The sequence below is a fragment of the Canis aureus genome, chromosome 6 (assembly GCF_053574225.1).
Source record: "Canis aureus isolate CA01 chromosome 6, VMU_Caureus_v.1.0, whole genome shotgun sequence".
Lineage (NCBI taxonomy): Eukaryota > Metazoa > Chordata > Mammalia > Carnivora > Canidae > Canis > Canis aureus.
The window spans coordinates 76507501-76531666 of NC_135616.1; the positions used below are offsets into that span (position 1 = coordinate 76507501).

The following is a 24166-nucleotide window of genomic DNA, read 5'->3' on the forward strand; positions in this document are numbered from 1 at the left end:
CATCTCTATTTTCCTGGCAGCTAGTACGTAGTAAGTACTAAAAAGTGTTAGTTAAGAAAAAAATGACTTTTTTTTTTTTTCATGAACAACAGCAAAACATTGTTTAAAAATGTACTTGTGTACTAAGTGAAAGAAGCTAATCTGAAAAGGCCATAGACTGAATGACTTCAACTATATGACATTCTGGAAAAAGCAAAGCTATGGAGACTGAAAAGATCAGTGGCTACCAGGGATTAATGGAGAAGGCGGGATGAATAGGAGGTACAGAAAGGATTTTTAGGGCCCTAAAAATACACTGTATAGTACTATAATGATGGATAGATGTCATTGTATGTACATTTGTCCAAAGCCGTAGAATGTGCAGTACCAAGGAGGAACCCTAAGGCATAAACTATGAACTTTGGGTGATAATGATGGTTCAGTGTAAGTTCGTGAGTTGTAACAAAAGTGTCACTATGGTTGGGGGTGGGGAGAGCCATGCATATATGGGGGCAAAGGGCTTTCTCACAATTTTGCTATGAACCCAGCACTGTTCTAAAAAAATAAAGCCTTAAGAAAAAAAGTAATGTTGTGGTGGTAAAGTCCCTGCCACTGGAAATGTTCTTTGTAGAAGTTAAATAGCTCTCAGGAAGTTCAGAAGATTTTCGTGCATTAGTTGGCAGATTGGACTCTGTGTGTGTGTGTGTGTGTGTGTGTGTGTGTGTGTGTGTACATTTATTTCAAGTCAGAGATATTTTGAAAAAGAAAAATATCAAAGGAGCAGTAGATTGAGTGGGACAAGTTTAGATTCTATGAACTGAAGGTAATTTTATAGAGTTCCTATCTAAAATTTCAAAATGTTCCTCATCCCCTGACATTTCATGTCCTTCTTCCTTGATTTATTTTTTCTTTTTAGCCTTTCCTGTCACACATACTGTGTATTTTTCGTGTTTACTCTGTTTGTTATTTTTCATCCCTGCCAGATTTTTCTTTTGAGTGTAGGGATTACCATCTGTTTACTTTGCTACTGTATCAGTGCCTAGCATGAATAACTCAATAAATATTTGTTGAATGAATAGATGTCTGCAAGCTTACCACAGGTATTACCTACTTATATGAAAACAATTGATGATTATGTGAATATTGTGTGACTGAAAACTTATTCTGACTTTTTTAATTACAGAAGGCCTTACGACCGGATATGGGCTATAATACGTTGGCCAACTTTCGAATAGAAAAGAAAATCGGTCGCGGGCAATTTAGTGAAGTTTATAGAGCAGCCTGTCTCTTGGATGGAGTACCAGTAGCTTTAAAAAAAGTGCAGGTAAGATGATTTTAATTATGTAAATCAATGTAAAATTATACTATATGAATAATAAATAGAAGGGAGTATGTCTGAATGACTGGGTAATGACAGTCTTAAGGTGAGAATGCTAGAAAGGAATAAAAATTATACTTTAAAAGCTTGAACTGAGTGTAGTACACAGTGGAAATTAATTTTTAATTTTTAATATTACTTCTGGGCTTTAAAAATTTAGCTGGTTTTGTTCACCTAGATTCAGTAATAACTAAAATGCTCCTAGAAAAGCTTTTACAACCCTAGATTGTAAGAGGCGGATTTGAGTTCTCACCAGTTGCTCCTGACTGCACGTGTAACTCTCAGCTGCAGCCATAGGCCTCACAATAGGAAAATAGATTTTACAAAATGAATTGTGTAAAGTTAGCAAGTGGCAGTCAAGGTTAAGCTGGGGTATTAAATTAATGTGGAGAACCACAATGGCGATAAATGAAGGAAAAATGAAGTTAACTTTATTTATTGGAAGATTTAAAAAAGAATGAAGAAGATTGATTAAGTTATAGGATCAATGACCTGTTTGTAATTTCCATCTTGTATCATTCTAGAATCAGCTTTGCTCTCCAGTCCTGGCTTTCCCCTCCGCTCCCCACTCAGATTCATTTATCTTGTTCCAGATCCTCTTCCGCAGTCCTCCCCTAACCCTATGTACCAGTGCCACTGAGCTACCCCTCAGTGGACCTACCAGAGCCCTCAAAGTTTCTTTTGCTCTAACAAGTCTAGGAAGTCTAATTTCACTTGCCCTCTGGTCTAGAAAGTACTTGTCTTTCTGTCTGAGTCTGTTTGACATCATAAAGTTTTGCTTCCCATTTTTCAGATAAGGTAGTCTGCCCACAGACTTTCCTATTTAACTCTGCAGCCCTCACATCTTTTCTCTGTAGTGACCTGTGAGATCAGAGTTTTCTCAATTTTCTTTTTGTAACTCCTTAGAGGATCGATGTGCTTGCAAAAGGCCATCACAGAGATGAACAACTTTCACTTACCTTTTTTGAGGAAACAAGAAGTGTTTATAAAAGATGTTATGTGGCATATACGATATGAAAAATAATAGAAATGCCCTCATATCTGCGACCTGGCTTAAGAAAAAAAAAACATTAGAAAAAATTTTGAGCTGTATCTGGCCACTACCTTCCCTCAGAGGTAACCATGTCTGGCATTCTGTGTTTAACATTCCTTTGCTTTTCTTGATAGTTTTCCCTACATCTGTATACATTTCTAAATGAATTGATTGTTTGCTTTGTATTTTTTGAGCTTTTTATCAGTGTTGTCACATGTTGGTGCATGTGGCTGTACATTATCTTTTTCACTTGCTGTATCGTATTCAGTTGCTCTTGTTACGTGATACTTGCCATGTGGATTGTTTATAAGTTGTTTACTATTGGAAGCAGTACTTCTGTGCTAGTCTTATCTGTTTTTCTTGGTACACACATGCAAGCATTTCGCTTTTGTCTGGGCCTAAGAATGGAAATGATGAGCCACAGGGGATACCCATGATTGGTTCTGCAAGTTAATAGCAAGCTACTTCCCATAGTTGGGCAGGTTGACTTTTTTCACTGGCAGCCTAGAAGAGTAGCAGTCTTCTCTCTTTTAATATGACACTGACAGTTTAATAAAATATAATATAGGGGTGCCTGGGTGGCTCAGTGGTCGAGCATCTGCCTTGGGCGCAGGGCGTGATCCTGGTCCCAGGATCGAGTCCCACATCGGGCTCCCTGCAGGGATCCTGCTTCTCCCTCTGCCTGTGTCTCTTCCTCTCCCTCTGTGTCTCACATGAATAAATAAATAAAAATAAAATCTTAAATAAAGATAGAATGCAGATATTAATGTTTATGAAGCAGATGACTTTTGGAAGGATTATTCCATTAGAGAAGAACTCTGATCCATTTTTTAAATGTGTTTATTAGGATGCCTGGGTGGCTCAGCGATTGATCGCCTGCCTTTGGCCCAGGGTGTGATCCTGGGGTCCCGGGATCGAGTCCCACATCGGGCTCCCTGCAGGGAGCCTGCTTCTCCCTCTGCCTGTGTCTCTTCCTCTCCCTCTGTGTCTCTCATGAATAAATAAATAAAACCAAAAAAAAAAAAAAAGGATTATTGAATTTCTACTTTGCATCTCTAGGCACTGAGGGAAATAAAAAAGAAGCTAGTCATATTACTCCTGCACTCCGGTGGAAAAAGAGTCTTCGTAGAATGATTAAATGTTAAGCCCTGTGGCATGGATTCCTGATTTAAATAGGAGTTTACAGAACGGAGATGTCAGTTTGAGCCGTTGGTGGAATCGGGACATAGGCCAGGCTATCAGAGCGAGGCCAGATTCTGGAGAGCACTGAAACCAGGAACAGGAATTTGAAGAATAGGACAGTAAGGATTCACTATGGATACTCAAGTAGAATAATAATCTTCAAGGTTCATTCTTTTAAAAGTAAAATTACAAACCAAGCACACAGAACGGACTGGAAAGAGGACAGCTGCCTATTTGCCACAGGTAGGGAAGGCCAAAGATGGACTGAGAAATCATCTGGAGGTCTCTGGAGGCTTCTCAGCTTCCTTCTCCACCTTCCCACTGATTCTGAGTGTAGGGGAAGAGGCTGGGCTCTAGTCTGTCCAGTATTTTTCTTCTTTTTGATTGGAAATTTGAAAGGACCTGAGTTAATTTGGGCAATCATATTTCCATTCAATATTAGATGCCCCCTCCAACTGCTCCCGTTTTACACCATGACAAACCTCAGACAGCCATCTCCTGCCATGTGGAGTTAGTTTGTCCTTTTGGATTATACAGTTATCTGCTTTATACGGTATTAATATTGTGGCATCTTCCAGTTTTAAACGTAGCTTCTTTATAAAAGAGAGAAATGATGTTGTAAAGATGCTCATAGCTTATTTAATTAGGGAATGGTGTCTTAAACCTTTATGAGGAGAAATGTATTTGCCTTTCAGATGTGTTATTGATTTCTGCGATGTATTACACTCGTGTGCTCAACAATAAATTTTGCGCTTCTTGCTTTAAAAAAAAAAATCTCTGTAGCTTAAAAAGAAGATGTTTAAGAATATTGTTAACCAGACTGTCTTCCTTTCTGGAGAATCTTAGCTCCTCTTAAAAAAAATTCGTAAAGAATGAAATACTGGATTTCCTTATGCATCTTGTTACTTTGTCTGAAGAGCTGTATTACTGTCCCCAGCTCTTCTGGCATCTTTCCTCAACACTGCTTGAGTTTATAGGGTGAAGTGCTGCTCTTACGAGTCATTTGTCTGCTTCCATGTCATTAAGGAGACATGTTAGAATTACCATCCAGATTCCTCAGCTTAGTTTGTTGGGGTTTTTTCCCCCCCTCGGCTTAGTTTCCAAGGCATTTCCTTACTTTGCCCCACAATATCAAGCCTCATTTTTTCAAGACCTTAAAAAAAAAAACAAAAACAAACAAAAAAAAAAAACAAAACGAAAACAAAAAACAAAAAACAAAACGCACCAGTGTCCTAAGGTCTGGTGACTTTTATATAGGTTTGCCTGTTACCTGTGTGTGGAAAGAAGAGTGTGTGTTCTGAATGCACATCACTTCTTTGAAATCATAAACAGATCTGAGAACCTACAGTATATGGCAAAATGAACCAGTCTTTGGGAAAATGTACCCACATCTCATCATGATTTGTTTGCCAAAATTAAGATGGTGTCTTAACTGATGTGACGTTTTTGAAATTCCATGTGCCGATGTTGCTCCCATCTCTCCCTGTTTCCCCTCTTTGATGTGTCCCTTTGTCCTGCCCATTCACTCATTCCACCTAGTGTTAGTATATTGATCACCTTGTGTTCGGGGGTCAGCATGGAAAACTCCAGGATTATTGAGATCGACAAATAATGAGACTCATGGGGATTCCAATAGAAGTGCAACAGAGACACCTCTAAAATCACAAGATAGGCACTGTAATGAGAGTGCCTCCAGGAACATGGGTGAGGAGATTGGGATAAGGCGTCACAGAGGAGGTGAGCTGGGTCTCAGAAGCTCAGCTCTTTGTGTTGGCAGACTGTCAAAGAATTACTTTGATCTGGTCCACCTAATCTCTATTGATTTGTATGTTACCAGTCTGATGACATGGTACTAGAGTATGAATTTTGGGTCTCATTGTGTCTCAGTTCTTTGATCTTTGTTACCCTAACTTTCTAAGAGGCGGTGAACTATTTTGATCCTTAGTCCTCTTTGCTTACTCTTAAGTTATATGTCCAGATAACACTGGTTTCCCGTGGGACATCCATTGTCAGTGACGTTTTTTTAGAATGGAAGGTACTTTTCTGTAGTATTTACAAAGGTAAGGTGATAATGCACTTTGTTCAAATTCACCCTTTTGATACAAGGGTTATCTCAAAACAGCTTCCTGAAGGGACAAATATTCTTTGATGTTTATTGCTTTTACTTACAGTTGATTATGATAATAAAACAATCGTTGAGAAGTAACTTTTTAAAGTGTATTGAGTGGAACTTGCTTTTTTTCCACATATGTTGATTTTAGTTTCTACATTCTGTAGAATGTAGAAACTATATGTTTTCATGTATTAGAAATTGGGATTGCATACATTTAGAAATTTGTGAGCAATGAGAGTGTCTTCCATAGTGTATAGATGAGAATACGTTCATAATCTCTACAACTCTGTAGTCTCTTTTTCAGTGTTCATTGTGTTACTAAATTCATTCTGCAGCTTTTATCAGCTTCATTATATAATCTCTATAGATTTTGTTTGAACCTTCCAATAGTTATTTGGACAAATGAAAAATAGGAAGCATTTAGTAATTGATGCTGTTTTACTTGTTAAGGAGACACAGGCTTTTGTCTTAAAAACCAAAGCTCCTTAATTATATTTATGGTATGTGCAATTTTATCTTAGGCATTTCTTAGGCATATAAGAAATTGAGCAAATTTTTAGTTTTATTGAAGTTTTTGAGAATAGGGCATTTTAGTTAACAATATTTTACAGTTTCAATGAATTACGACACAGGGCATAAATAGATTATCAACATTAAAATATTTAAATGAGGGAATGGACATCCATGAAATAATTCAGTCCTTTGTCCTTTTTTGATTTTTCACATTGTTTTTTTCTTTAGCATTTTATGGTGCCTTAGGGTTATTATGCTAACATGTAGGTTTTGGTTGTATGGGTTTTTCTTAAAAATTTTAAGTGGTAAAAAGTCTTCTAGTGGCCAAACCCAGTGAATAAATAGAGTTGAAGTAACTTTTTATTTATGCTGTTGAAGATTTTTTATATGCTCAATTATTATTTACTGAGGACCTACTGTGTGGCAGACATTGTACTCAGCACTGAGATAGAATAATTGAGTTCAACATTTATATAATTATAAATAATTATAGCTAAGAAGGAAATGACTGTCATGTGATAGGACAAACAAATTAGGTGGGGGGAAGGAAGGCTTTTTATTTTTATTTACTTATTTTAAAAATATTTTTAAAACATTTATTTAGTCAAGAGAGCGAGCGAACATGAGACAAAGAGAGCATGAACAGGAGGAGGGGCAGAGGGAGAAGCAGGGGAGCCCAATGTGAGACTCAATCCCAAGACCCTGGGATCATGACTGAGCCGAAGGCAGACGCCCAACCACTGAGCCACCCAGGCTCCCAGAAGGAGGGCTTTTTAGATGGAAAAACGTTTCTGAGGATGTGGAATTTAAACTCAAGTGGAAGATAAGGAGTCAGCCATCTGAAGAGCAGGAATAGGATTACAGGCATAGAGAACAGCCTTGGACAATAGGATTGACTTAGAATATATTAAAAACAGATAGTTGTGACCCTCATGAGTGGAGTGAGGAAGGGAAGTAGCATGGGGTTATAGAGCATGGCAGGAAAGAATTTGAGAGGTTTTTTTTGTAGGCCATGAAGAGAGGTCTATATACTATTTATGTGTTCTATGTTTTATAAGGGTAATGAAAAGCTCCATTGGAGGAGCTTAAGCAGGTGATGATAAAATGTGGTATATTTTTTAAAGACTGCACAGACTGTTGTGTAGAATATGGATTTGCCCTCTTCCATACACAGCAATAACAAGGCCAAACATTATTAATTGAAAAATGTTTAGCTGTTAAATAAATAATATTATTGGCAATATAAACAAAAATTACAAAATAAGATATTTCTAAAACTTTGTAAACATTAGAACTAAAAGAATGTATAAAAGCAAATAGAGTCATAGGATAGCTTTCACGTAGGAGGCAGGTTTTACGAGGTAGTACGTTTGACCTTTTTTCCACAAATAGTTCTATAGTTCTTGTTCTTTAAATGAATATTGCCTTTCCTCTGACATTTGCTCTTTCCTCACAACCCTCTCCAGTATCACATGCTTCTCCTTCTTGACTTGGGGCACAGTGGAATCCTCTTCATTAGGGCTTACTTTCCCTCCCGCTTCAGACCGCATTCTACATTCAACCACCTGTCATTCCTCCACCTTTGAAACCAGTGTCATCCAATTAAATTTTTCTTTTCCATCTTTATCCCTTTTCTGGTAATCTAAAGTACTTTTTGTCTTCTCTTCTCTTCTCTTCTCTTCTCTTCTCTTCTCTTCTCTTCTCTTCTCTTTTTTCTTTTCTTTTTTTTCTTTTTAATATTTTTAACACCTAGCTCTCATTTTTCCTCTGCCCACTGCTGGGTGCTGTGTTGACTCTATTGAGACCAGGCCTCATGGTTTCTCACCACGCCTCCACTCCATGGCCCTCAGTCAGCTTTCTTAGTCCATCATCAGGGCGTACCCTACACTGTACTGATTCTGCCTCAAACTCTCAAAATTCCCTAATTAAATTCCCACTTCTTTCCCATTTCTTCTTTGCAGTAAAACTTGTTCCTTGGGCTCATCTTGATTACCATGGACGCACTGTGCTGTATTCCCCAGACCTCTTATATAAGGTCTGATTTCAGTTGTTAACTTTGTTGGACCTTTGTCAGCTCTTGCAGATGCTTCTACTTTAGAATCTCTCCCTGTGTTGCTAATCCCCAGTCATGGTTAATCTGCACTGTGTACTTCTTCATTTCTCTCTTCACATGTAACCATTGTTCCATGTGCCATAGCACAGAAGGGTCCAGGGTATGTCTTGGAGTTCTTGTCGCTGCTGTGGTTTTCTTGGACATGCAGTCTCTGATATTTCCCACTTGCATCTGTGTTAACCACAGGATAAGAAGAACCTCAAGTCAGCAGATAGGTGATTATAATATCCATGGTGGAAGTTAAGAACTGCTACCCTGAAGCCTCAGCCTCCACTCGAATACATTCATGATCAGTCGAGAATACCATCTCCTGTGACCGAAACAGTCTCTGTGACCATTGTGTTGTCAGGATCACAGAGCTGTTCTGATTCTTTTAATCCTACCTGTGCTTGGGTGGGATTTTTCCTTTCTGTCTCCTTGGAGACATTTTCACCAATTGCCCCATTTGCCTACATCAGCTTGCCTTCTCTGCCTGTAATAGCATTATCTGACTTTCACTGACATCTCTGTACAATCTGTTGCTTCAACATCTGCCTGCAGCGTCTTAGAACTTACCTCTTGTGCTTTCTGAGATTCCATACTCTAGATTCTCCTCCCTCTCTGGTGTCCCTCTTCTGTCCCCTTCAGTGGCTTCTCTCTTCCATCCCCTTCAATCAATTCTCTTTTCCTTACTCTTTTTGGATCATTTCTCATGGTTTTAATTTTGAGTCATTCACTTCACCTCTAGCCACATTCTCACTCACAGCCCTATGTACCTCCATAGGGTGCTGCCTTCATCTATAGAAGCCCTGACTAAGCTCTGCTGAGCTTGAAGCTCTCATAAAATCTGAACAAAAGTGAATTTTCTTTGATAGAGTTGTTGTTGTTCTTCTTCTTCTTCTTCTTTTTTTTCTTTTTCTTAATTTTAAGGAAGTCTGTTGAGCAAGGCTTCCTGATGCACTTGAAGTCAGATCACCTCTAGCCTGTTGAATTAAAAGGCATTTCCTTGGAAACAAAAGTGTTTTTAATAGTCAAAGAATAATCAGTGCCACACATTGATACCTAGTTCCATACCATCATTTGCCAGGACCGTAAGGAATCCACAAGAAAGAAATTGAGGACTATCTTGTAATTTGCAGTTTAAATGTGTTGCTGTGTTAAGAGAGGAAGGTGGACAGAAGCTAAATCGCAGGGCTTGGTGTTCTAAAGGGAGAAAGGTTTCTGGCGTCTGTGTAGAACTCTTCCTGCACTCACCTCGCTTAAGTTGTGCCCCCATCTCCACTCCAGCTCTGTCTCCCCACCCTTTCGAGTGCATCTTTATTTACTCAGGGAAGTGCTGGTGGTAGAGACTTCAGTTATTTAGGATTAACTTGTTCAGTGATTTGTGATTTATATCTAGAGAGGTCACAGTCCTTCTGCTACGGATTTTCCACCCTCCCCTCACCACCATCCTCTATCCCTTCAAATTAAAGAGAGAGGTTCTGTAAGGGAAAGTCTGCCTACCAGTCAGCATGTAGGAGAATCGGAAATTTGCAGGCTAATAGCAAAAATATTCCTTAGACCTCCTCTCCTGTCACTCCAATCACGGTTAGAGGATGGTCCGTACAGGCGTCGGGCAGTTGGAATAAAGGGATGGAAGCATTTGGGCACCAGATCAAGAGAGGCAAGAACACTGGGATGAAGAAGGGCATAATCCAGGGACAACTGAGGTTTGTCACTTAGAATACAGGGACTCAATTTAGGGACAAGTGGCTCAGTTCATTTATTCAGGCTCTGTAAAGCTGGTGAGGCCCAGGAGATAATCTGGGTAAGATTTTCATTATATAAGGTTTATTTAAAGTGAGATATACCACGTTTTTCAAACTTTTTAATATATATTTTTAAGTACTTTCATTGCTACGTTTTAAATGTTTTTCTTCTAACAAATTGACAAATGCCTTTTCAAGGATATTTATGTTAAATTACTAGAAGACCTCATTTTCCTCTTAAAGATACCCTTTTTACTTTGATTGGTCATGAGTAAATTTTGGCAAAATTTAGATGACAAAACAAACTTTTAAAGTGATTCAGAAAGTACCAAGAACTTATTAGCCTTGCCTAAACAAGAACTTAACACTTGCCTAAACATTGCTGTTAACTTTGCTCTTACTAAGTATATAGCTTAAAATCCCAAAGAATCTTTAGTAGAGCTCAAAAAGATGCTGTCTGAAGATAAGCTTGTAAATATTCTAAGAAAAATATTTTCACAAAATCCAGATTTTTTCCCCTTATATGTTGTTTTTTCTTGTTCATGAAATCAGACAGTCTTGAATCTATGTCTGGGAGTGATTTAATCTAAAGATCCAGCTTTTATTTTTCTCTTGACTTCCTGGCTAAGAGAAAAAGATAAGATACTGCTGAATTCCCAATTAAACGTATTTATAAATGTATTTGGTTCAGAATTTCGTTTTGCCTCAAATGTGCCAGGAACACTTATCTCTCAGTGACTGAGGGGAGACTTTGATATTACTAAGAATTCACTTAAAAATAAAAATTAATTTGTAATATTAAATTATTTAATTGTAAGTTGAATTAGAAATTCACAGTTTCTATGAAGCACACTTCTACCTTAGTATCTTGTGTCTGGTTAGGGTTTCCTAAAGCTCCTGTACTCATCTTTTTCTCATCTCATTCACTAGTGTTTGCTTTTTAAATATTTTTCCTATCATAGAGACATTGATTATTGGGAGATTAAATTTATACATGCCTCCAAGTTTGTAATTTTCTTCATTTTAATAACTAGCACCAGAATTTCCTTTCCCTTTCTTCTTAAAAAACATTTTCAGGAATTTCTTCAAGGTCAAAGACATTTAAAATTTTGTTCTTCCCTGCATTTCTTTGAATTATCTCAAGTCCATTGTGACTAGTAGGTCCTGAGCATAGCATTAGCATTCATGATTTGGAGGTAATCTGTTTTTTCTCTTGCCATTTTGATTTTTAGGCATAAATATTGTGTGTGTGTATTTCATAACTGTAATGTCAAGCTCAAAATTTTGTCTACATTAATATATAGTATTATTTAACATGTTACATTAGTAACACCAAATTTTTGAGCCTCATTTGGCAATTTGGGGAATGAATGGCTTTTCTCTATGTAATTGCTAGGTGTAAAGCTTTTTTCTTTATAGTAATAAACTTTTGATTTTACTTATTTCTATAAGGGATCTTGCTGAAGTGAATTATGCTTTCCTGCATATATGAGTCCTGCCCAGCTAATCCCTGCCAGCCATACTCCACTTCCTTGAGGTTCTCACATCACTTTGTACAAGTAGCGCTTATTAGATTGTGTGTTTGTGTTCTGTGTACGCATCTGCAATCTGCATCTGACAGCTTGCATCTGAAGGACTGCAAGCTCGTTTTCTTATTTATATCTATAATAAAATCTGATGACAATTGACAGCATGGTTTTGTGAATAAAAGAAAGCAACAACATGAACAAGTTATTTATGTTAATTGTCTACCTGTAGAATAAAACTATGATGCTCTTGAAAAGGATTATGTTTATATGAAAATTTTTCCTTCAGTAAGTAGCGTTATACTGTTTGTGCTTGCTTTTTTTTTTTTTTTAAGATTTTATTTATTTATTCATGAGAGATACAAAGAGAGAGGCAGAGACAACAGGCAGAGAGAGAAGCAGGCTCCCTATGGGGAGCCTGATGCGAGACTTGATCCCAGGATTCATGATCATGACCTGAGGACGTGAGCCCCTGAGCCGAAGGCAGACACTCAACCACTGAGCCACCCAGGCATCCCTCTCTTTGTGCTTTAATGCTGGTAGTTCATTTTTTTTTCTCCTCCTATTAGTATCCATTTATAGCTAATATAATCTCATTTTACCAAAGTTTGATATCTATGAGGGTTCGATGTTTACAAAAAATTTCTTAGTAGATATTTTATGTAATTTTTGTGATGGTGATTTGTCCTTTCTTTTTTCTTTTTCTTTTTTTTTTTTAATTTTTATTTATTTATGATAGTCACAGAGAGAGAGAGAGAGAGGCAGAGACATAGGCAGAGGGAGAAGCAGGCTCCATGCACCGGGAGCCCGATGTGGGATTCGATCCCGGGTCTCCAGGATCGCGCCCTGGGCCAAAGGCAGGCGCTAAACCGCTGCGCCACCCAGGGATCCCTGTCCTTTCTTTGTTCATTTCATTTCATTCCTTACCATTCCACTCCATCTGAAGTCATAGTAGTATGAATTGACTGTGGTCAGCCTGGTTAGATTTACTGCTAATGGAGAAAAGTGAAGCCACACTCTCTGATACACGTTACTAGCACACACATTTCCTTTTCTGTTGTTTGAATGAAGTGGGAGGAAATTTGATGCCATCTAGTTTATCTCCCTCTCTTTGTAAACCATTAAAGGGAGGGGCACCTGGGTGGCTTAGTCTATTCATTGTCTTTTAGTTTTGCCTCAGGTCATGATCTCAAGGTCTTGGGATCAAGCCCTGCATCTCAGCTGGGAGTCTGCTTGAGATTCTCTCTCCTTCTGCCCCTACCCCCTCTCACATATACCCACATACACTCTCTCTCAAATAAATCTTTTTTTAAAAAGCCCATTAAATAGGGACTCCTGGATGGCTCAGTAGTTGAGCATCTGCCTTTGGCTCAGGTCATGACCCCGGGGTCCCGGGATCGAACAGGGAGCCTGCTTCTCCCTCTGCCTGTGTCTCTGCCTCTCTCTCTATGTCTCTCATGAGTAAATGAATAAAATCTTTTTAAATAAAAATAAAACACATTAAATAGTATAGAATTTTTTTATTTTTTCAGATATTAATTTGCTGTTCTTATCTATTATACATTAACACTTGAAAAACATAAGCAATACTCAAAATTTTCATTAGAAAATTAATAAAGTTGAAGGCTGCCTAGAAATAGAAGTATTTGCTGTGGTGTTAGGTGAAAATGTGTATAGTCATATTGCATATGACTGCTACTTTCATTCTCCAACACACACAAAAATTTATACAAGAAGGAAAGGAGCAAAAGCTAAGATCCTTTAAGAAAGTGAGTTGGTTTTTTTTTGTTTGTTTTTTGTTTTTTGCTTAAAATTTTTATTTATACTTCTTAATTTTTTTTTAGGAAGGGGAAGATCAGAAAGAAATATGCCTGTGTTTAGATATTAAGAATGTTATTGAGTAAAAGTTGTGTATTACAAGTTGTAATTGTACCTGCATATTCTATATTTCCTTATGTAATCTTATGCCTTAGTATCTGTTATTTCTGGGAAGCAGGATCTTAAAATTTTTTCAACATTCGGCTTTAATATTACCCATGTGTTTTAATATTACCACTCTTCACATGGAGATTTCTTCTTTAGATTTCTCATATTACTCTCTGCACATACATATATTTTAGTACTTATTAGCTAGTTGTATATGTGTTAGACTTCACAACAGCCTGAGGCATTGAAGAAAATGCAGACTCTGGAGCTGGAATGATCTGGATTCAATTTCTTGTTCTGTCACTGATTTTATGACGCTAAACATATTTAATCTCTCTGAACCTGAGTCCTCATTCTAAATTGGAGTCAGTGCTACCTACTTTATAAAAACATGGTGAAGATGATGGCAACATATGTATGTAAAGAGAGATTACATGGTAGATAGTAGATGTTCAATAACTTCTCAAGTCACAAAGCCTTGGATTGTGCTGCTCCTTTTGAATTACGCACCTACTTCTCCTGGAACATACCAGCTGTCTGAATCAGGAAGACTTGGTCAAGTTGATGACTCTAAATGTCATTGAAGTTGTTTTGTTATGTCAGTAGGGTTTTCATCAGCTCATAGTACTAACTTATCCAGATATTTTCTACAATATTTGGTATATTGGTTTTTTAAATTTATTGTTTATTTTCCATTTACTTAGAACATTCAGAGTTCTTGGTTACCAGAGAATCCTAAATATCCCTTTGATTACATTATTTTTATGTTTTTCACATCAGACCGATATTTCTCAACCTTTTTTTCATTATCACACTCAAGGAGCCTTTTCAGATGGTTTTTCCTAATTACTTCCTCTCCCTTATGAAATTTTAATTCCACAGATAAGACTGTATATGTTTATGTGTTGTATATATGTCTGTGCTTTATCCTTATAAAGGGTAAGGCTTTGTCATACCTCTCTCCAAAGAAAAGAACCATTTTTTATCTCCTTGGAGTGCTATCCCGTGCATTTAGATCTTTTAGATATTGATTGTGTAGATAATGATTCAGAGCTTGGGTTAGAGTTGGGTAACTCTGAGAGTGAATCCAGGCAACTCCATTAATTAGCTGTGTGAACTTTTGTCTGTTTCTTAAGCTTTTTCCTCATCTGTGAAACGGGAATACTAACATTGTTGTCTTCCTAAGGATTAAATGACAATTAAATGAGGTAGTTAGTGCAGTGTATTCAGCACATATTAATTGTCTCATATATATTAGCTGTTATTTTATTGTATTATGATCACAACATCCATTCTCTTTCATTTGAACCGAAGACTTGAAATATCTAACAGTTCTCTTTTCTTATTTTATTACTCACTGCCTTTGGAAGGAACAGGAGATAAAAGACCTTCAGAGCTCCTAGAAAGCTAATTGGGAAGAAAATTTCTTAGCATGTATATAACTACATGTAAAGTATTATAATGCATTTATTTACATGGTGTCTTAAACCACAGATTATTGTTTTATTAAATAATTCTGGATTCTCTTTCTAGATATTTGATTTAATGGATGCCAAAGCACGTGCTGATTGTATCAAAGAAATCGATCTCCTTAAGGTAAATAAACACATTGTTGACTATTTTGAACATAGATGAGCATGTTAATTAAAGTGCTTTATGAAAATATTACACTTACAAGCAAAAAGATTTTTAAAATTTATGCCACACCGGTTTTCAGTAACATTATATAAATTTGTGTCTCAGTATATGGAAGAATGTGGTTATTTTTTGGATTCATTGTAAAATAATTTAATCTGAACATTAGGTAAGATTAGCTCCCCTTTCCCCCCTGCCATTTGAAACTAGGAAATAGAGAAAATGGGCATAAAACATTAAAGAATTTTTTTCTTGACTGTCCCAATTAGACATATTCTAAAGGCTAAATAACATAAATGCTATCAGTATTATCTCAAGATGTAATATATTGAGAATATGAACTGATCCAAATGGGCACAAGCTTTATATAATATTTCTGTATCTTTTTTCCATCCTTAGAAAGGATGATGTAAAGAGTATGTCAGAATTAGCTTTTCAGTTTCTCATCCACTCAAAGGATATGATTGAAATTTCAGTTATCTCTGCATGGCTTTTATTCTAGTAAAATTTCCTTTGAGGAATGCTGTAGCTTACGTTATTATATTTTTAACTGTTAGATAAGACTTGGATGTTTTTTATGCCATACATTTTTGTTTGTGCCTAAAATGAATCCAGTTTATCAAAGAAGATAAGAGATCAAAATGAACCATGCTTTCCATCTGTTTTGTTAGTTGTAGTTATTTCCTGGGCCATGAAGTAACAGTTTTAAATATATATATATATATATAAATTGTTATTAGAGAAATAAAATATATTGTCATAGAAGATGTGGAGGAAAAACCTGTAAGTAGAAGGAAGAAAATCATATATATACACTCTGGGAGAATTCTTTTTTTTTTTTTTTTTTTTTTTTCTGGGAGAATTCTTGAATAGTTTTCTTTGAGAAACTATTTGTCTTATGTTAACTTGCTTAAAGATTGAACAGAAAACAAATCATATAAAAGGATTATCAATATGTATAGACTGATGCATATATTCTATAAGGTGAAATTTTTCTTAGGATCATTTAACAAATCAACCTATAGGTAAACTTAAACTCTGTATATTTATATTAATTGATGTAAAACCTATAGAGATTAGTAGATGTCCTTTTATTTTGTTTTAAATCACTGGCTGCAGTTACATGAGGATAGAGCCAACTTCAAAATAAGAGTGAAAAGGAATACTTTATTTACCATTGAGTGCCATTAATGACAGTGCCCATTTTGAAAGATACGATTTTTAGCAGTTGATGCTGTATTTCTGCCATTTGTTTCTATTTATATATTTATTGGATATAGCACATACTTTAAAAAATTTTAAGGTCATAATTTATTTCTAATAAAACATTAAAATAAAATCAATTGATATCTAATATTTTCAATAATTACAATATTTGTTTCAAAATTCACTAAAGAAAATACACTGTCATGTTAAGATTTCTATAATTTAAAAGTACAAAGCAGTAACTAAGTTTATTCTTAAGAAACTATAAGTGATTCTTGAGAATTTACAGTAAGAAAACTTTCTGGTACCCGTTTTGTGTGTGTGTGTCTTTTTTCCATCAGCAACTCAACCATCCAAATGTAATTAAATATTATGCATCATTCATTGAAGATAATGAACTTAACATAGTTTTGGAATTAGCTGATGCTGGTGATCTATCCAGAATGATAAAGGTAAGGCATTGTTTGTTTGTTTTTTAAACTAAGTATTTATTTTTTCTGATAGAATTGCTCTTTAAAGATACAGATATAGGGATCCCTGGGTGGCGCAGCGGTTTGGCGCCTGCCTTTGGCCCAGGGCGTGATCCTGGAGACCCGGGATTGAATCCCACATCAGGCTCCCAGTGCATGGAGCCTGCTTCTCCCTCTGCCTATGTCTCTGCCTCTCTCTCTGTCTCTCTGTGACTATCATAAATAAATAAAAATTTAAAAAAAAAAAAAAAAAAAAAAGATACAGATATATCAGAAACTTTAAAGACCTCAGTTCAATACTTTAACATGTGGTAAATGTGTAACGAATGATAAAATAGTAGTGATTATGAACCTGGTTTACCTGGTGATACTGAACTAAGAAGTGTGAGCACTCTGAAATCAGCTTGGAAGTAGACCAACAGATTTGTCTTCTGTAAGCTGAAGTTAAAATTTCACAACTTGATTTTTTTGAGCAGACCACCCTTGATCTTGTATCTTTGGACATCAGGCAGAGGGGGACAGAAAGACAATCTAGTGAATCCTAATCTGTTCCTACAAGGGATTCATCAAAGAATAAAGTGGACTTTTCATTCAGACCTTGCACATCAAACCCTAACTCAACCACTTAAAAGTTTGTCTTTTCCAAGAGCATATTCATTGGGTTTAAGTTCAGCTACAAGTTACAGAAATCCCCAAATTTCAGTGTTCTAAAAACTGCTTGTCCTTAGGGAAGTTACTTCTGTGTACCACAGTTTTTCAAAAACAAAATAATGAAAATTCTACAATTCTACTTCATAGAATTGTTGTAAATAATTAATTGACATTTATTCAGACATGAGAACTGTGTCTCACACATGCTAAGGCTATTCAAATGGAAGCTGCTGCTGTATTACTATTGTTATCAGTTATATTTCTCTGTTACATAAAATTCTGGGGCTGTTATGGCAGCTCTGATCTATCAAATTCTCAGAAACCAAGCCTATTTGCAGCTGATCGAGTCACCTTTCCTAGGCATGTAGGGACACAGAGTACTTGCTGGCTGTACCTTGAGGCATGTTACTGAATACTGCCACACATTTTTAGCTTCATCCCTTTGGCCAGAATTTAGTCTTATGAACATGTGTAGCTGCAAGGGAGGCTGGCATATATAGCCTTCTTTTGGCTGATCATGTGCTAAACTTTAATTACTAAAGCTAAACTTTACCAGGAAGACCTGTTGAGCAAGGTGGAAATCGGTGAAGACAAACCAAATGAGAAAAGCAAGACTATTTATTCAGAGCTTGCTGTATCAAGGGAGTCGACCATTGTCATTAATGCTTTGACAGAGATTCACAGGCAGGCAGAGAAATAGAAAATCTTTATAATGGGAAAAATAAACCTTTAGGTATGACCTGTTTAGAGGCTGTTGTCATACAGAAGCTTTACATGAGGTGCTTAAAAGTGGGGCATCTCATCTGCAGGTACAGGGACAAAAATTAGGGAAGCTGTCAGTTATTAATCAAGTCCTGGGCACTTGGACTTGGGGCTGATTGTTATAGAGTTATTATTTAGCTTCCTGCATTGTCACTGGAGACAGCAATCTGGCTTCCTGCACACCTGACATAGCAGGCTGGCGTCCTTGGTTGTTTGTGATGGATTAAAGGTTGGCTTTCTGGTCGGGTTGCTGAAGGCTGTGGTTCAGAGTTCTGTTTTTCTATGATCTGGGCATTGTCTGTATATCCAGTCTCTCAACAGACAATGGAACACAACTGTAATCTCTGCTACATGGAGTTATTGTAAGGCATTCTTAAAAACAATGTTAGATGCTTTATATATATTACCGTATTTGCTGTTTGTTCAAAAGGATTCTGGGCGTCGATCTGACACTTGGGAGAAGATAGTCATCATTACTAGTAAACAGAAGAACTGATATTTGAAATTAGGGTTTATCTGATACAAAATTTCATGTGTTTGTTTTCCTTTAGTGGCCCTGAAAGATTTTTATATCACAGAACTCCTTTGAAAAATCAGAAGAAAACCCTTGACCTTCTCCCCAGAAAGATGTCGATGCATACACAATTTGCCTTCCATCACAAAGCCTTGACAAATTCTCTGATCCAGGAGCTCACAGGTTCTCTAGCAGTAGCTGGGAACCCTGCTCGCCAGTGTGATGAGTGCAGTGTCAGCCACTTAACTTCTCGTAGGCTTAGTTGCCTCATCCATAAGATGGAGGCAGTTTTGAGATTGCTTTGTAAAATATAAAAATACTACATAACAGAGAGGTAATATTTTTATTTTTATCACAGAATGCTATCGAGCTGTGTTTTTTTTTTTTTTTTTTTTTGAGCTGACTGTTTAAAGTCCCATGGTGAGAGTGACTCACTTCTAATCGGTTATCTGATTTTCTGTTTTAGGGACTTCCCACCACTAGTACAAACTGTCTTTGCAAATTAATGAACAATTTAAAAAAAGTGATTTTAATTTTAAAAAGACTTGCAAACACAAGTGCAAAATTTTTAAAACCGCTATCAAGATGAGACATATAAAAGCAAATGTAGATAGTCCTCGTAAGAGAGATAGCTAATTTACAATTCTTGGCTTAAACTTTAAGCGCAAGTTATTTAAATACTTACAGTAGGAAGCAAAGAGGCAAATCTTCATTGAGCTGAAGGTAGATAAAAAATAAACAATTTCAGTTATTGAGTCCTGCCCCTGATTGAGAGATAATTGATTTAGAGTTTTGATTGTCGTCTAGAGGTTTTGCTCTTTTCTGGTCTAGCTTGCTTTCTTTGCTACTATTTCTCCACACTTTCAGATTGCTGTCCCTGGCCCATTGCCAAGGCATGCTGGAGCCCATGGGTTTACCCTGGAAGAGTACTCTTGAGAAAACTAGGGCAAGATCACAGTGCCTTACAGAAGAAGCCCTGTGGTCTGCATCTTTAGCAGATTCAGATCTCTTAGGCCAATAAAGGAGAACAAAATTTGTCAGTGTGTTTTTATATTTATTGTGGTGATGAACTCACCTCCCGTATTTAAATGGCTCTGGCCATCAGTTGACGTTTTCAATGAATTTTTTAATCACCTGACCCAGCAGATATAGTAAGATCTATTCAGATCTTTGTGTTTAGTAACGAATGGTAACACACTGTTAGAGACTTGCTAACTATACTCTTAAAGTATCCTTGGGGCTTCTGGCTAAAATTTGAAGGTATCTATCGTGTAAAAGCTTACTTAGGAGACTTTAAAAAAAATAAAAGATATCAAATGATTGCTTAAAATAAGTTGCATGTTTATAGAACAATTTATTGTACTTCAATAGAACTGCAGTAGTTCTTTAGAGAATTGGTAATATCATTCTTCCTTCCCGTCTTGTAGACATTATTGTATAAGCCTTTAATGATCCTATCCTTTGGGGCCCCTGGGTGGCTCATTCAGTTTAGTGTCTGCCTTCAGCTTAGATCACGGTTTCAGGGTCCTGGGATAGAGCCCCCGGGTTGGGTTCCCTGCTCAGCATGGAGTCAGCTTCTCCTTCTCCCTCTGCCTCCTGCTCACATGCACGTGCTCTCTCAAATAAATAATAAAGAAATTATCTTAAAAAAAATGATCCTATCTTTTATTGTAGGTACCATTCATCTTCCTCACCAAGATATGAGAGAGTCTGGGTCCAATTTCCCAGATCCTCTCGGAGGTTGAAAGTTACATTGCCAAACCTGTAGATCTTAGATAGTCTCAGCATAATGGCCATAACAGAAATTTTGACTATGAAGTTTCACATGAGTAGAGTACTTTCATATCTGGTTACATTTATGTATGTCTTTTATGATAAAGAAGGACAATGAGGAGAGAGGGGTGTTGCTATTTTAAGTAGGATGATGAAAGAAGACCGTCCTGACCTAAGTCCAACACCCCCCACCTCCACCTGCCATTTCCTTCATACTGTTCTGGTTGTTTTTCTCTCACAGACACTCACTCCTGACCCTGTTTCCAACCCCCCAAGAAATGGCTCTTGAATGACCTCTGACATGAAGTCCAGCGGACTTCATCCAGTGCTCCTTCTACCTAATGTCTCAGCTGCTTCTCTTACCCTCCTTGGAATTCTCCTCCTCTGGCTCGTTGAGTCCCACAGTGCCGTGGTTTCCTTCCTGCCTTTTGGATGCTCTGATTCTTCTTAACTGGATCATTCTCTCCTCTTGGCTCTTCATGATACAGTTTCAAAAGTTTCAGTCCTGGCTTTGAAAAAAACCTTTCCTTTTTCCTTTATACTCACTTCATAGTTGATGTCCTTCCTGCCCATGGATTCAGTTCCTTTCTGTGTGCTTGTTTTCTAACTTTTTATCTTCCATCTAGAGCAGTCTTTTAATTCTGAATTCATGTTAGCTCAACACCTCTGTAAAGAAATTCATGATCTTCCCCACAGACTGCCCTCCTCCCACGTTTCCTAACTCAAAGTTTGGCACCAGTCTGCCGAGTCATACATGCCGGAGCCCAGGACTCTTCTTTGACACCTCTGTCTCCTTTACCTCCCACTCTGGTCTATCATCAAGTTCAGTTTATTTTTCTCTTAAATGACTTCCATATATTCTACCCCAGCTCTGTTTCCATTTCTCTCCCTGAAGTATCACCATCTCCTACCTGGAGAGCAGGAGCTTTTAAACTAATCTTCCAGCACCCAGCACCCATTTTTCAAATCTGTTTCTCCATCAGTCTTTAAGTGAGGTGAAGAAGGAGTGGGGGGAAAAAACAGAAAATCCTCTTTTTAAAATCCTTCTCGGGTTTCCTAATTGACATTAAAGATGTTTGTCAAGATCTACTAAAACTGTGTGATCCAGAATCTTAGACGGAAGAATCTGAGTTTCTTTTGTGACCTCACATATCTCTAGTGCTTAGGACAGAGCTCTGCACAGAGTAGGTGCTCAGTAAACACCTGCTGTAGAAGGTGCAGACACCTTCAGTTTCTGGGGCAGTGCCTGGCTCATAGTAGTAACTCAATAAATTTGTGGTCATTGAGTTCATAAAAGGTGATTATCTCCTTCCTCCCTCCCTCGCTCCCTTCCAAGTTGATTCTTTTTACCTCTGTTGCCCTTCTCTGTTTCAGGGGCCCTGGGTGAATATGGGTAGTTGTTTCATGCTTTTCACTCTGGTCTCATGGGGAGTTGCTAAGATAATTTACCAGTATACTGACATGAGAGAAAATGGTGTTCTGAGCTGATGCAGGAAGGGTAATTTTTTTCCCTAAGAAACTCAAAAATTCTTTCCTAGACACTCCTATTTGTGCTATAAGCTGTTCTGTATAAAAGAGGCTACGTTAGGGAGGAAAAAGTCATAGGAACTTCTTTTTTGAAGAAACATGACAGTGACTTAATGCTTCATAAAGGACAGTAGTAGATACTTGAATAGTAAGAAAATGATGCATTTCTTTATGGTGGGTAATATTGTAAATCATAGTGCATCACAACAATATATTTCACTGTCTCAAGTCTTCAGCTTAATTGGGGTAGAGAGGAAATATAGCTCCTGGTCTGTATTCCAGAAATGAACCTCTGGATAGCATTGCATCAAAGATTTTTTACAAGTAAATAATTAATTGGTTTAGAGCAAGCTGACAAATATAATTAAGCAATTTATAGTTGAAATATTCAGTATTTCTCTAATTAGTGACAAAGGAATACCTGAGGCTGTGGTCAGATGAAATACTTCCCAGATGAGTTTTAGGATAAAAGGAAATCTAGAATTTTTCATCATATATTTCTATATCATCAGTAACAGAATTTTAAAGGAAAACAGACTCCTAAAAAACATTTCAGTTTATCAAGTTGTGATTTATATACTACGTATTTTCTTTATCATACCCTACATTGGACCAGTAGATGCTCCATTTTGCGGTAAGCCTTTTTAATACTGCTTATTTCACTCTTTGAACATCAAGAAACATATTTGGTGATGGAGAGAGCTTAGTGTAGAAAAGATGAGAGACTAAACTCAGAAAGAGATAAATAAAAGCTTTGGCTTTTTTTAGCTTGTCAATAGAAATATTGCTAAAATGTGCTTCAAATTTTCATAGCCCATTTTCCAACATATAATTTCTTATATTTCTAATTACCTCTTAGTTTGAGGCAGAAGAAAAATGTACATATCTTTAACATTATATTTGTAAAGACCTCTATTTTGCTAAAATGTGAATAAAATACAGTATAACCCAATGTAATAAATCTCTTAGGGGTAACTCAGAAATTTGTTATCTGCCAAAAGATTTTCATATGCACTAAGAAGTCAATCAACATTATACTTGGAAATTTTTTTGAGAGAAATACGGATTACTGATTTAAATGAGTATCTAATCCCTCCTCTGCCCACCCTCTGTCTCTGGAGGCCATAAATCTGGTGTGTGTGTGTGTGTGTGTGTGTGTGTGTGTGTGTGAAATTCTACATCTAAGTGAAATCATACAGCATTTTCCTTTCTCTAACTTATTCAGTGCAGTGCACTCAAGGTTCATGCCTGTTGTTGCAAATAGTTTTTCTTGTTTTCTTTTATGGTTGAATAATGTTCTTTCATATATATATCTGAAAAAAAAAAGAAGCTGTCACAGCTTCTTTTTTTCCATTCATTGGCAGTGGTCATTTGTGTGGTTTCCGTGTCTTGGGTATTGTAAATAATGCTGCTATGAACATAGGGATACCAGATATCGTTTTTTGAGTTAGTGTTTTCATTCCTGTAGACCTATTCCTAGAAGTGGAATTGCTGGATCATATGCTAGTTCCATTTTTAACTTTTTAGGGATCCTCCATACTGTTTTCCATAGTGGTTGTGCCAATTTACAAGTCTACCAAAACTGTACAAGAGTTCCATATCCGCATTTGTTATCTTTTGTTTTTTGATGATGGCCATTCTGACAGGCAGGAGGCAGTCTCTCATTGTGATTTTGATTTGCAGTTCTCTAATGACTAGTGTTTTTGAGCATCATTTCATGTACCTGTTGGCTATTCATATATCTTCTTTGGAAAATGTCTATTTAGGTCTTTGTCTATTTTTTAATTACATGATTATTATTATTACTATTTGCTATTGAGATGTATTAGTTCTTTATATATATGGTTTGCACATCTTTTCCCCGTTCTGTAGTTTGCCTTTTTGCTTTGTTGATCCTTTCTTTGAAGCTTCGTAGTTTAATATGGTGACACTTGTTTATTTTGTGGTTGCTGCTACTTATGGTTTAGGTGTCCTTTCTGAAAAATTGCTGCCAAGACCCATGTCAGTGAGCTTTTTTCCTGTTTTCCTCTAGGAGTTTCATGGTTTCAGGTATTAGACGAACTCTTTAATTCATTTCAAGATAACTTTGGTGAGTGCTGTAAGATAGAGGTCTAGTTTCATTCTTTTACAGGTGAATA

The 24166-nt window shown here is 36.8% G+C and overlaps 2 protein-coding genes across 35 annotated transcripts in view; one reads left to right on the forward strand and one right to left on the reverse strand.

The window, feature by feature from the left end:
• The window catches only part of LOC144316452 (uncharacterized), a 58743-nt gene extending 37104 nt beyond the window's left edge, over positions 1-21639 (reverse strand). For 8 of the 27 annotated variants that reach the window (XM_077902367.1, XM_077902366.1, XM_077902370.1 and 5 more), the window contains exons 1-5: positions 21413-21637; positions 20865-21010; positions 19414-19445; positions 17163-17296; positions 14447-14671 (exon numbers count right to left, since the gene is read on the reverse strand). In XM_077902367.1, coding sequence (XP_077758493.1) covers positions 14591-14671; positions 17163-17296; positions 19414-19445; positions 20865-21010; positions 21413-21460 — 441 coding nt within the window. In that variant the 5' untranslated portion in view covers positions 21461-21637 and the 3' untranslated portion in view covers positions 14447-14590. The other 19 variants (XM_077902375.1, XM_077902378.1, XM_077902374.1 and 16 more) reach the window with 12 other exon arrangements.
• The window catches only part of NEK7 (NIMA related kinase 7), a 157985-nt gene that overhangs the window by 84872 nt on the left and 48947 nt on the right, over positions 1-24166 (forward strand). For all 8 annotated transcript variants that reach the window (XR_013382403.1, XM_077902356.1, XM_077902359.1 and 5 more), the window contains 3 exons: positions 1163-1303; positions 15024-15086; positions 16673-16783. Coding sequence is in view for 7 of the 8 variants with exons in the window: in XM_077902356.1 (XP_077758482.1) it covers positions 1163-1303; positions 15024-15086; positions 16673-16783 (315 nt within the window). In the remaining variant the exon portion in view is untranslated. The remainder of the gene's footprint in view (positions 1-1162; positions 1304-15023; positions 15087-16672; positions 16784-24166) is intronic.